Source organism: Corvus brachyrhynchos, unplaced genomic scaffold (genome assembly GCF_000691975.1).
Source record: "Corvus brachyrhynchos isolate BGI_N302 unplaced genomic scaffold, ASM69197v1 scaffold67, whole genome shotgun sequence".
NCBI classification, from domain to species: Eukaryota; Metazoa; Chordata; class Aves; order Passeriformes; family Corvidae; genus Corvus; species Corvus brachyrhynchos.
The window spans coordinates 482,292-494,064 of NW_008239114.1; the positions used below are offsets into that span (position 1 = coordinate 482,292).

Genomic DNA, 11,773 nt, shown 5'->3' on the forward strand with positions numbered 1-11,773 from the left:
GGGATGGGGAGGGACCTCCCCTAGCCCCTACAGCCTGGTCTTGGTGCTCACTGAAGCGAGGGGAAACAGGGAGTAGATCTGGGGCAACAAACACAACTGAAGACCGTGCTGGGATGTCCCCTGAAGCCTGGGCTGATGGCCCTCGGTCAGAGGTGCATCCTCTCTCTGCACCCCACATTCTGCGCTCCTCAGCTGACCTGCTGCCTGACCCCCAAGGCAGCTGAGGAGGAGACAATGGGCCCCAGGGGTTTGCTGCAAACCCCAGTCCAGTAACTGCCTCTCGGTGATGTGATTTGCAGCTGTTGTTTTCTGCGGGACTGCCGTGCCAGGATGGTTACCGTGGACAAAGGGAATGATGGAGGTTAGTGACTGTTGTGGGACAGACACCTCCTGCAAGGGAGGGTTGCTGGATAAATCTCCGGCTCTTCTGCTTCCACATGGCATGACCCGAAGAAGAAGCAGATTGTGTAGTCTTCCCTGGGAAGCCACAGTGGCTCTGGCAGTAGAGGTTCTAATGGAGAATTTTCTCTTTCAGGAGCTGACAAGTGTATTTCCAGCAGGACTGAAAACCCTCTGGTAAGAGAGATTTCCTGAACTGGAACTGTGTCTGTGCAGAAATGTCAGCTAACCTTGTGCTACCTGTGCTCAGTTTCCAAACAGCAAAGGCTCCCATATTTCCATCCTGCCTTTGCCTTTTGCTCAGCTTGGGCTGGAAGGAAGCACTGGCAAAGCAGGGAAAGCATGTGTGTCTCCTCACTGAGCTCAGGTGCTTCACAGAAGGAATGGGCTGCTTTGACAAGATCTGCTTTTCTCTTCCTGCAGGAATTCACACACTTTGATTGAAACCCAAAAGTTGCAGAATCTGCTGGAAGAGGTCACTCAGCTGCGGGCGGAGATCAGCGGTTTGAAGGTGACCCAAGCTCTCCTTGGCATTCTTGGTGGGGTCAGAATGTTGTGGCCACAGATGCTGTTCTCACTCCTCGTGGCTCATGTCAGCAGCACAGTTTCCCAGCTCTGAGGGTACGCCTTGCCATGCATGGCTGACACCGAGCTCTGCCTCTGTGGGTGATGGCAGCGTGCTGAACTCTCCACTGATGTGGTTCTTTCCTGTGTTTGCTCATGGTTTTCCCAGGAACTGACCCAGACGGCTTTGGAATCCTGTGTCAAGATGGACTGGGCCCTGAAGAGCTCTGGTAAGGACACAAGCAGCCCGGTCTCCTTGCCTTGCCCTTTTCTGTGTGCTGTCCACAGCCTCAAGGGTGACTGGGGCTGCCCCCACACACGTTCCTGTGGGGATGGCACAGAAATGACAGACGTTCCTGGGTGGATGGAGGGGCCCTCCTCCTCTCCACTGCATCTGGAAAAGGAATGGCTGGGTTATCCTTTGCTGCCTCCCAGCACTCAGCCCTGTGGGAGAAGCAGTCACCAGGCATGTGGCTGCTGTCATTGCAGATGTGGACAGGACAAGTGGACATGGAGCTGGCCAGTGGCATCAGAAATGGTGTCTGAGCCAAGCCCTCCCAGGCTGTAGCTGCTTGCAGCCATTTGCTCTCCCTTCCTTACAGGAGCCACCATTGACACACAGAGAACTTCCCAGACCTATGACTGCAAAGACAGCGGTCTCTGCAGGATTTTACGCTTATTCTGGACTGCCAGCCCTCCTGATACTATTCTGCAGGTATGTTAGCAGAAATCATCAGTTTTCTTCCCCCCTGCGAATTTGGGAACCATTCTCGGGGGGTCTCCCCTCAGCCCAGTGGTACTGCTCAAGCCCACGGTGTAGATGGATTCCTGAAACCAAAGGTGGAACACAGGGCTGGGCTTGCTGAGAAGCAGTGGTTCCTCTCTGGAGGGGAGTGGGGCCAAGCTGAGCTGTACTGCTGCATTCTGCCTCGGCCACAGCTGGGTGAAAGGCTTTCTTTCTACCTGGTGACCCTGTCTCCACTGTCAACCCTAAGAACTCCTTTTCAGGGTGGAGGCAAGAGGAGGGGAGGATGCCCTACAGAGTCCCTGGGCAGAGGTGTTTCTCCTTGTCCCTGACTAGGATGGTTTCGTAACCAGCATTCTCTGTTCTGCCATGCTGAGCCCACTTTGGCAGGCAGGGAAGTCCTTCTGCTTCTGTCCATTTCCTCAATTGCCCCTTGTTTTCAAGCTGAAATAAACTCCACAGGCATGTCAGCCCCAACGCTTCAAGCTACATGGGCAGTTGTGTTGGCCCACATGTCATTGCTCTTGCGTTCTGGTTGCAGCCAAAAGTTTTCCCAGGAAACTGCTGGGCTTTCAAAGGGCATCAGGGCCAGGTTGTCATCAGGTTGCCAGCACGAGTCCACCTGACTGCCATCACAGTGCAGCACATCACCAAAGAAGCCTCTCCAAGTGGGACCATCATCAGTGCCCCCAAAGACATCGCTGTCTTTGTAAGTCTGCTGGGCATTTCTGGTGGGGATCTGGCCCTGGGGGGAAGTCAGGGTAGGGTCTTGCTTGCTTTTGTGCCTCCTCTGAGCTTCGTGTCCTGCACTCCCCTGAGCACTGCCGTGCTCCAGTGCGACACTTCCAGGGCTTGAGAGCTCCATCCTTCTTAAGACCCGTTCTGGCCAAGCACCTAAGGGTTGACCAAAACACAAGGCAGAGACTGAGCTCTACCCTAATCAATGCCAGACTACTGCCAGAGCCCTGGGAGAGGCTGGGTGTTTAAGAGGGCTGATCCAGCTTGTACATTCTCTCTTTGTCGGGACGAGCCCGACTTGCTCTCCTTGTGCTTTGCCCCCAAGGGAGTGGATGCAGACAGAGAAGAGGAAACTCTCCTGGGGATGTTCACCTACAATATAGAAAAAGACCCCATTCAGACTTTCCCTCTGAAGGTATGCTCCACACGTGGGGGCCAGATGCCAGGGAGCAAAACAGGTTTGATTGCAAGTCTGTGGCAGGGAGGATGTGAATGTTTCCTCCCTGGGCAGAGAGTCCTGGATCACTGCCAAAAGAGACCTGGTGGGGCTTGGAGGGCTGAATAGCATGTGGTCATGTTAGCCAAAGGACAGGGTCAGGCCTGTGGCAACACAGCTCCTGAGAGATCCCTGGCTGCAGCCACTGCCTTCAGAAAAGCCAGATGAACATGCAGCCCCTCCATCCAAACAACAAATGGACCTTGTGCCATGGAGGAACAGGGACAAGTGGTGGCAAAAGCTGTCAGGCATCACTGTTGCTCCACTCTGTGCCCTGCTGACTCCGGACAGTGTCGCCCCAGCACAGCATGCCCCTTCTCTCCCGGGGCTCTCAGCCTGCCAGGAGAAAGGCAGGCAGAGTGGATGGTGGGAGCTCAGTGGGGTCACACACCAGCCCCATGCACGGGACCACTTCCCAACCTCTCTGTCAGCACAATGCAGGGGGCAGAGGGAAAGGAGACGCAGCCCCAGCCGGGCCAGCATGCAGAGGATGCCAAGTGCCTTCCCTTGTCCCCAGTCTCCCCAGCAGCCCCGATACCAGCAGCGAGCTTCAGATCTCTATTCCTTCTCCCACCTACTTTTGGGATCTTGTTGCTGAGCAGAAACAGGGCTGGCAGGGTAAGACATCTTGATTTCACAGTTGCTTTTAATGGCCCCCTTTTCCCTCTTCACAGAGCATGCTGCTTCCCAGAGCCTTTTCACATGTCAAACTTCTTGTGAAGAGCAACTGGGGAAACCCGTGGTATACCTGCATTTACCGAGTGCAGGTTCATGGAAAGATGGAAAACCGGAAAGCCCCAACCGAGGACCAAGATAAATAAAAAAGAAAACACAAAAGAAGAAGAAAGGGCAAAGGGAAGAAGGGAAATGGGGGGAATGATGTGGCAGCCCAATGTTGATTTTAGAGGATGCATGTGGGACTGTGTCAGGTGAGTTTTACGTAAGATATTAGGAATCGTAGAATCATTTAATCCCTCTGTTGAAAGGGACCCATAAGGGTCATCAAGTCCAACTCCTGGCCCTGCACAGGACAGCCCCAACAATCACACTGTGTGTCTGACAGCTGGCTCAGTGCCATGACCACTTCTCTGGGAAGCCTGTTCCAGTGCTCAACCACCCTTTGAGTGAAGAACCATGTGGGTAAAGAACCTTCTGGGCGAAAAATCTTCTGGGTGAATCACAAAATCTGCTGAGTTGGAAGGGACCCACAAGGATCATTGAGTCCAAATCCTGCAACTCCTGGCCCTGTACAGGACCACGCCAACAACTACACCATGTGTCTGACAGCTGGCTCGGTGCTGTAGCCAATTCTCTGGGAACCTGTTTCAGTACCTGACCACGTTCTGGGTTCTGGTTCTTCACTCAGAAGGAGAAGGTTCTTTAGCCAAAGGTTCTTCACCTGTTTCTTCCGGACAGTTACAGGCTCTTCAGGAGGGGTAGGCAGGGCAGAAGGGGTGTAGGAGGCCCTTCCAAGTCCTAGGTTCCATGGTTCTATGATTCTATGATTCTGTGACTGGTTGTTTCCAACCCATCTCTTCTAAACACCTGACACAGTGGTATATGTGTCCTGTCCCAGAAACAGAGTGGAAGCCACAAGTCCAGGGTTTAAGATGATGGCAGAATGCATGGAAACCTCTACTCCTTGACCATGGATGTGTAGTGAGAGACTAACTTGTGCCAGACCCTAGCACTACTGACTAAAATAAAAAAGCCATAGGCCCCAGGAGTTGTACTTCAACCTTTGTTTGATCAATAGAACTGTAAGCAGTAAATAAGGAAGTATAGGATGGGGACTCCACCTGCTCCCTGGGCAGGCCCTTCTAAGGCCTGACCACCCTTTCAGTGAAGAAATTCTTCCTCATGTCCAACCTGAACCTTCTCTGGTGCAGCTTGAGGCCATTTCCTCTCCTCCTGTCCCTGTTCCTGGGAGCAGAGCCCGACCCCCCCCCGCTGCCCCCTCCTGTCAGGGACTTGTGCAGAGCCACAAGGTCCCCCCTGAGCCTCCTTTGCTCCAGGCTGAGCCCCTTTCCCAGCTCCCTCAGCTGCTCCTCATCAGACTTAGGACATATGACTCTTAGCTGGGAATTCTCTGCAAACCCCTTTGTAGCAATCTTGTGCTGGTTTATTGTCACTTAAGACAATCCAGTACAGGGATTTAATTATTTTGTTACCAGAAATTCGGTAAAATAAAAAACCTCCTTAACACCAATGTAGCATTAAGAAGCAGGATGCAGCTCCTCCCAAAGCTGGGCATGCTGAGTACAGGAAAGTTTCTGTTTATATACTGTACTTTGTATACATATTCATTGATTGTTCCAGACTAAACATACATATGATAATCATTTCCCACAAAATCATTAACATATTTCCCCTCCCCTTTGCTCATGTGTTCTTCTGTCCTGGGGGGGGGGTCTCTCTGGTGGTCGTAGACCCCAATGTTCCAGGTGACCTGGCTGAGTTGGCAGGGCACTGAGGCCAGTGAATTTCCAGTCCTCCTCCTCACACAATGGGCATTGTGCACTTTGCATAGGCCAGTAGTTCTGGAGAACAAGCCTTGTGTGAGCTAACCAGGTGTAGGCCATTTATCATCTGGTAACAATTTTATTTATGGCATTATCTTCATTCTGCCCCTTAACCTGGAGTCTCAATTGATAAATGGCAGAACTTTTAAGTGAGGTATTACCATTTTTAGTACTCCCATGTGTCGCGGTATCCCACAGTGGTAGGGAGGAGAAGAGAGATCCAGCAGGCAGGAATTGTGCAGCAAGATTGATTTATTTAATTATTTTACAACTCTTTTCTAGACTTTTTTCTTCATAGTCTAATTGGTCAAAGGATCAGCCACCTCTTGGGGTGATTGGCTAAAATCCTGAAACATCCATTGTCAAAATATTTTTCTACTGTCCTATAAACAAAGCTTTGCAAGGTCGCAGGTGTTCATAGCTTATAGAACTCTACTAATATCTTCCACGAGACAGAAAAATATCTCACAGGACTGGAAAGAAGCAAGAAAAATTCTTGCTAGCAGCATATTTGTATCCACACCCATGCATAAAAATCAACTCGGAGAACAAATATTCTTCCACGTGACCAATATATGGAAGTAGTTCACTCTGCTCAGTTGAGATTCAAGTCGAAGATGCTGAGGAGGCCTCTGGAGGTGAAAGCTCTAACAAGTGTAACTGTCACTTTCTTTATGTGACAAGCAAAGCAATCCGACATGGAAGCACCAGCAACAGGTAAGGAAGCCAACTTCAAACTATGGTACAGAATGAGCAGTGAGCCCTGCTGCACTTAAAGCTATTCAGGTGTCACATTTGCCCAAAGAATTCCCACTGTTCCTTCAAATAATGTAGGAAAGCTATTGTTGGAAATGTGAGGCTCTTTTTTTGCATTTCCAAAAAGATTTCAAGTTTAAATCTTATCTGACAGTTGAATCTCAAGTCACAAAGTTGTGCAAAACTTTAAGCCAACCTTCTATACAAAGCGGGTCTTGGAAACAAATTCTGCACTATACAAGGGTAAATAAAATAACAGTACATATTTCGCGGTTATTTACAAATTTTCTAATACCTGTCACTCACTTCAGAACCATTTACTCAATTGTAGAGCCAAGTGCTGAAGTTTACAGTAACAAACTGTCTCCAGGCAACACTTTCTAAAAGTGCCTTGGTAAAGGAGATCCCTTTCCCAGAAATGACAAAAACTTGCCTAGAAAAAACCACAGTCACAGTAAACGAGGCAAAAGCAACCACTGATACAGGGTTTAATACATCTTACACCCCCCATACACACACTTCAGGCTCTAAACCACCCAGAAATAAAAACAAAAAATAAAAATTGACAGCATTGATGTTTATCACAAATAGCTTTATACACATCTGCTGTGCTTTAGGAGAGAGAATGATGACATCTACTAGAATATGAGGTCACCTCCCCAAGGAATGGCAAACCTCCGCCAACTGACACCATTTAAAACCAAACTGGAAGTCCTCTGAGGAAGACTAAAAAGCCGTCCTGCACTGGCACAAAACTCAGTGGAATACAAGATCCTTCCCATGAGATAATTCGCACCATTACAAAACATGATTTAAAGCCCACCAACACTTGGGTTACTCAGGGCACAATCACCTGAAGTTGCAACACATTATCCCAAGCACGCAGAAGTCTCTCAGATCAGGCAGAGCAAAACTTCCCCCATCAGCACCCCCCCACGCTTCTTTATCCGGAGCAATAATCACTTGTCAAGATAAGGGTGCCCACCCTGGGTGCAAAGATTAACATCTCACAGACACCACCTTAGGAAAAGACCCTGATCTTCACTGATACTTAACAGTCACCAGACAGAGCCTTTCAGAAGTGGATAAATTCGATGGTATAAACTTTATTTTTTAATACGTACTTTATTTAATACTAATTTTTAAAATATTTAATAATAACTTTATTAATATTAACTTTATTTAATATAAACTTATTTTCATGCCTTTACCCCAAAAAACTCGACCATCCACAGCACATTATTGCTTCTCTGAGAGCACCTGGGCTGGTTTTGCTTTAATTGGGCACTATTGCACTACAGCCTTAAAACAGGGTGAGCAACTCCCAACCACCTGATACAAATGAGCAGTATCAGGAGAGCAAGCCAGGGCTTTTAAATCCTGCTTGCTTGTTTCATCAGTTTTTCCCTTTAAATCAGTTTAAGACTTGTTACAGCTAAGCAGTTCGTCATCTGCTGTGTCAGACTTGTGTTCTGCCACGTGGCATCTACACTTGGGTCCTCATTGTGTCACCGAAACCGCAGGAAAAACAAAAGCTCTCCAACAACATTTTAGGGTTACAGAATTAAGGCATTACTTTATTCAGACCAGGATGGGCAACAGAAATCATTTCATCCACACATTGCCCAGGATGTGCAGAGAAAATCATCACACATACACTTCACTAGATTTTTGACATACATATACAGTAAAAATCCATCAAAATTCATTGGTTCAATGTTCATTGGTCCCACATTACACAGTTCTTAGTATTTGATTTCCTATTGGTTATTGATCTCTTTGTCTTCGATGTTATTTCAGTTCTCATTCTTTGTCCTCTTATTTGTCTTTTCCCAGACCAGGTGTCTCCAACCAGGGGTGATGTTTGGAGTTGATGTTCATTAACGGTCATTATCCTTTGTGTATCTTTTTTGCTACCCCCAGTCTGCTGAGATGTTAAGCTCATGAGGCCTGGAGTGGTGAAACAGTCCTTTAAAAAGAAACTTCAACTCCTTTCCATCTGGGCAAAAGCAAACAAAACCCCTGACTAAAGTTATGTAACGAATTTTAAATTGGTATAATTTCCAACAAGAGGACCCCCAGAAGCACCTCACTGAGCTGGAGGGTTGTAGAGGCATGGACTCCTTTCTTCTCTGGGGTTCACGGCAAAGGTGAAGCCTTTGCACAATTTCCTCCAACTTAGGTGTGATGTCAGTTGGCGTAACAATCCATAAAGAAGCCAATGAAATAATTTCTCCTGGCAATGTCCTCATGACTGCTAGAGAAGAAAAAAGAAGCTCTTCCATTCAACACCTCACCTACAATGCCCTCCCAAAAATACTCTGTTCACCCTCAATCCTTCCTTCTTCAAAGCTGTATGGCAGCATTGTTAGCATGAAAGGATAAAGAGCTTGCTTTGGAGCTAGAGGAGGAAATAAACCATATGAGGATTGCTGAATTATCTGTGGAAAACATACGGCCCAGCCTTGAAGGAGCAGTGAAATAGGTACTGGCACCCTCCAGGAATTTGTTTTGGAATTTGGCCCACTTCCTTACTGCCTTGTTACTGTAAAGACCGCCCAGACTTCCCCGACATGCTTGCTTAACCAGCTGATCTTCCTCCTGGGAGCAGGAATAAAAAGCTGGCACTGCAGGCAGTCCTGGCAGACAGACAGCTCAAGTTCCTTTGGCACATCTTGCTGTGGACTGCGTGATGGGAAAGTCAATGCTCTTCCTTGGCTTTCTTCTTATTTTCCTTGGGCTGGCTCTGCCAGGCACCCAGGGAAAAGTATTTTCCAGATGTGAGATGGTGAGGATCCTACGTCGGAATGGCTTTGAGGGCTTCGAGGGCACAACTGTTGCTGACTGTGAGTATAATGGGCTGCCACAGCACCTCTCTGCCTGTACCACCTTTGTCCCTCTCAACTTCTTTTTCATCTTCCAGCAGTACTATTCTGTCCCTCCATTTCTTTGACTTCACCTTTTCTCTTCCTCATCCCCTTCCTTGCTCCCTTCTATAGTTCACAAATACCCATCTAGAGCTTTGTTCTTCCAAGAATTTACCTATCCAGTTCTCAAGGTTATGATACCACCAGTTCAATTACATCTCCAGCACTTCATTCATCCTAGATCCTTTCATATCTTTCCTCTTATTCACCCATAGTATACCTTAATGTTCTCCTCTCTTCCTCCTGCAGGGGTGTGCCTGGTGGCACATGAGAGTGGTTATAACACTAAGGCGTATAATAACAATGGTCCAAGCAGGGACTACGGCATCTTTCAGATCAACAGCAAGTACTGGTGCAATGATGGCAGGACCGCTGGATCCAAGGATGCCTGCCATATCAGTTGCTCAAGTAAGTGGTAGGACAGAACAAAGAACCTTTCTTTGTTCATTCCATGAAAGACACCTGCCTAGCAGCTGCTCCGGGCATTTCTATCTGTCCTTCTATTCATCCATCTTCTCAGTGATCTTCTCCTGATGGACACCTTTCCTTCTGCCAATCTGTCCCTGCTCTTCCTCCGTACTGATCTTTTCTCTCTTCTCTACAGAATTGCTAAATGATAACATTGACGATGATATTCGGTGTGCCAAGAAGATTGCTCGAGAGGCTCATGGCCTCAGTCCCTGGTAAGGATATTTGCAGTGGACACTGGGGAAGAGTGGGCAGAGGAGATCAAAGACAATCGTGCTATTGACTGAGGGAGGCAGGGGGATCAAGGGATGGGAAGCTGTATTTGGTGGAGTTTAGCACAGTCCTTCTCCTAAAGCTGAAAGGAGAAGATAGGAATCCTGTCTCACAGCACCCGCTCTAATTCCCTAAATTTCCCGCGTCTCCCAGAGCTCTCCTTTTGGTTCTCTTCCCCTTCCCCCAGCTCGCTTAGATTGAGCTCGTAATAATTTTCATTTATTCATATGTTTCAGAGAGATCTTTGAGAGTCTTCACCCAAGACTCTCAAAGACTAACCAAGTCTGTTTTTATAACCAATTCAATCATTATCTAACTCCTCAAATTACATAATGTATTTGTTTTCCAGGTACGGCTGGAAAAACCATTGCCGGGGCAGAAACCTGAGTTCCTATGTCAGGGGTTGCTAAATTGCTCCACAGGTGCTCGTCGTCTTCTCAGCATCACCAGAGGTGGAGAATGACGGCGTTTGGAGAGGAGACTGGGGAAATGGATAGGTGTGGGGAATTAAAAGCAGTATATTATTAAGATAGAGAGAGTACTGGCTAGTGCTGACTCTGGAGGCCTTCACACTGCTGCAATGCAAACAGAGAACTTACAACTTGTGGCTTAATACAAACGAGGCTTAGCAACAGGTAGAGTTTCACTTGCATAATCCTGACTCAAGATTTTATTGCCCTGACTAACAGGGTTTAGCAACATTTAGGGTTTCTCTCTCTGTTTGTATCTTTCTCTGTTCTCTTTGCCCCTCCCTCCCTTCCTCCTCTCCTCCCTCCCCTTCATTTTTTGCCCATTCTTATTGGAGTGTCTGTAGTGAGAAAAGACAAAAATTAATGTACACTGTGTAAGACCTGCAGAATTGAGTTGCCTTATGACTAGGACGGTCACTGATGGAGGTGGGGAGTACAGTTCATTGACAGAGAGAAAACAATGCTGAAACGTGACCTTGCTCCTTAAATATATCTGAGCATCTGCTCCTGGCTGGTATGAGGGATAGGACACTGAAAGGTATGGGCATCTGGCCTGGGTGAATACAACCTTTCTTATTCTTTGAGGAAGCTGATCAAACACAGCCTAGAATGCAGGCAGCATCTCTGTGAGGAAACTATGGGTTGGAAAGCCGATTGGGAAAGGGAAATGTTTTGCTGTTGAGCTCACAAGTCCTTCTTCCAAATGAAAGCTGAATTCAGAAACAGGGCATAAATGAAAGGTGCTAACACTGAAACCACGTTTGCTTCTTCATGTGCTTTCTGCTGCTGCTAGGGGAGCAGTGACCTCTTTGGTGCTTATGCAATAAAGGGATGCTTAAACTTGTGTCTTGTGTGAATGTATAAATCAACATTAAAGGCATGTTTGTTTAGATGGCTGCATCTAAAAAAAAAACAACCAAAAAAAGCGCAAAGTAAGCCTTTCCAGAAAACCCTCTTCCCCAGTGTTGGAGGTTAGGATTTTTCCTTCATATTTTCTTTCTCTCATGGAATTTTTCTCCCATTTCTTGCCTGAGAAATGGGAACAACAGCTACTTAAGAGACAGAGATGATGTAGCCAATGTGGCCAGGGAAGGGGGAAGGGGTGCAGTTTGCTACCGTCTCTTAGCTGGGGGGTTTTCTCTTGGGAAGTGAAGAGATACCGAGAGGTTTTCCTGGGGGTTCAGGTACTGGGCTCAGCTCTCTCTCTCTCAGGATCAGAGTGGGGACAGGTGTGGTTTTGGTGCTGGCCTGTTAGTGCCCAGAGGATTCGCTGTTACTGTGGAGTTTTTGTCCTTCACGGCTTCTCCTTACCGTAGGTGAGCCTCTGCTCACAAGAGCAGCTGTTGAACTGGGGCCTTTTCCAACACCCGACCTCACTGGAAAGGGGGCCCCAAACCCCTTCCCCCTCCTCCGGA

The 11,773-nt window shown here is 47.7% G+C and overlaps 2 protein-coding genes across 2 annotated transcripts; both read left to right on the forward strand.

Annotated features, from left to right (window-relative positions):
• The first annotated feature begins 453 nt into the window (after positions 1–453).
• Positions 454–4,764, forward strand: LOC108448059 (sperm-associated antigen 4 protein-like). Its single transcript, XM_017739808.1, has 7 exons — positions 454–576; positions 823–910; positions 1,133–1,193; positions 1,566–1,678; positions 2,250–2,417; positions 2,772–2,861; positions 3,617–4,764. Exons 1-7 carry the CDS (start codon positions 515–517, stop codon positions 3,761–3,763), a joined length of 729 nt encoding a protein of 242 aa, XP_017595297.1. The 5' UTR covers positions 454–514; the 3' UTR covers positions 3,764–4,764.
• Positions 4,765–8,669: 3,905 nt separating this feature from the next.
• LYZ (lysozyme) lies at positions 8,670–11,202 on the forward strand. The gene is made up of 4 exons (XM_008638010.2): positions 8,670–9,066; positions 9,397–9,555; positions 9,752–9,830; positions 10,238–11,202. Exons 1-4 carry the CDS (start codon positions 8,913–8,915, stop codon positions 10,296–10,298), a joined length of 453 nt encoding a protein of 150 aa, XP_008636232.1. The 5' UTR covers positions 8,670–8,912; the 3' UTR covers positions 10,299–11,202.
• Positions 11,203–11,773: the final 571 nt, after the last annotated feature.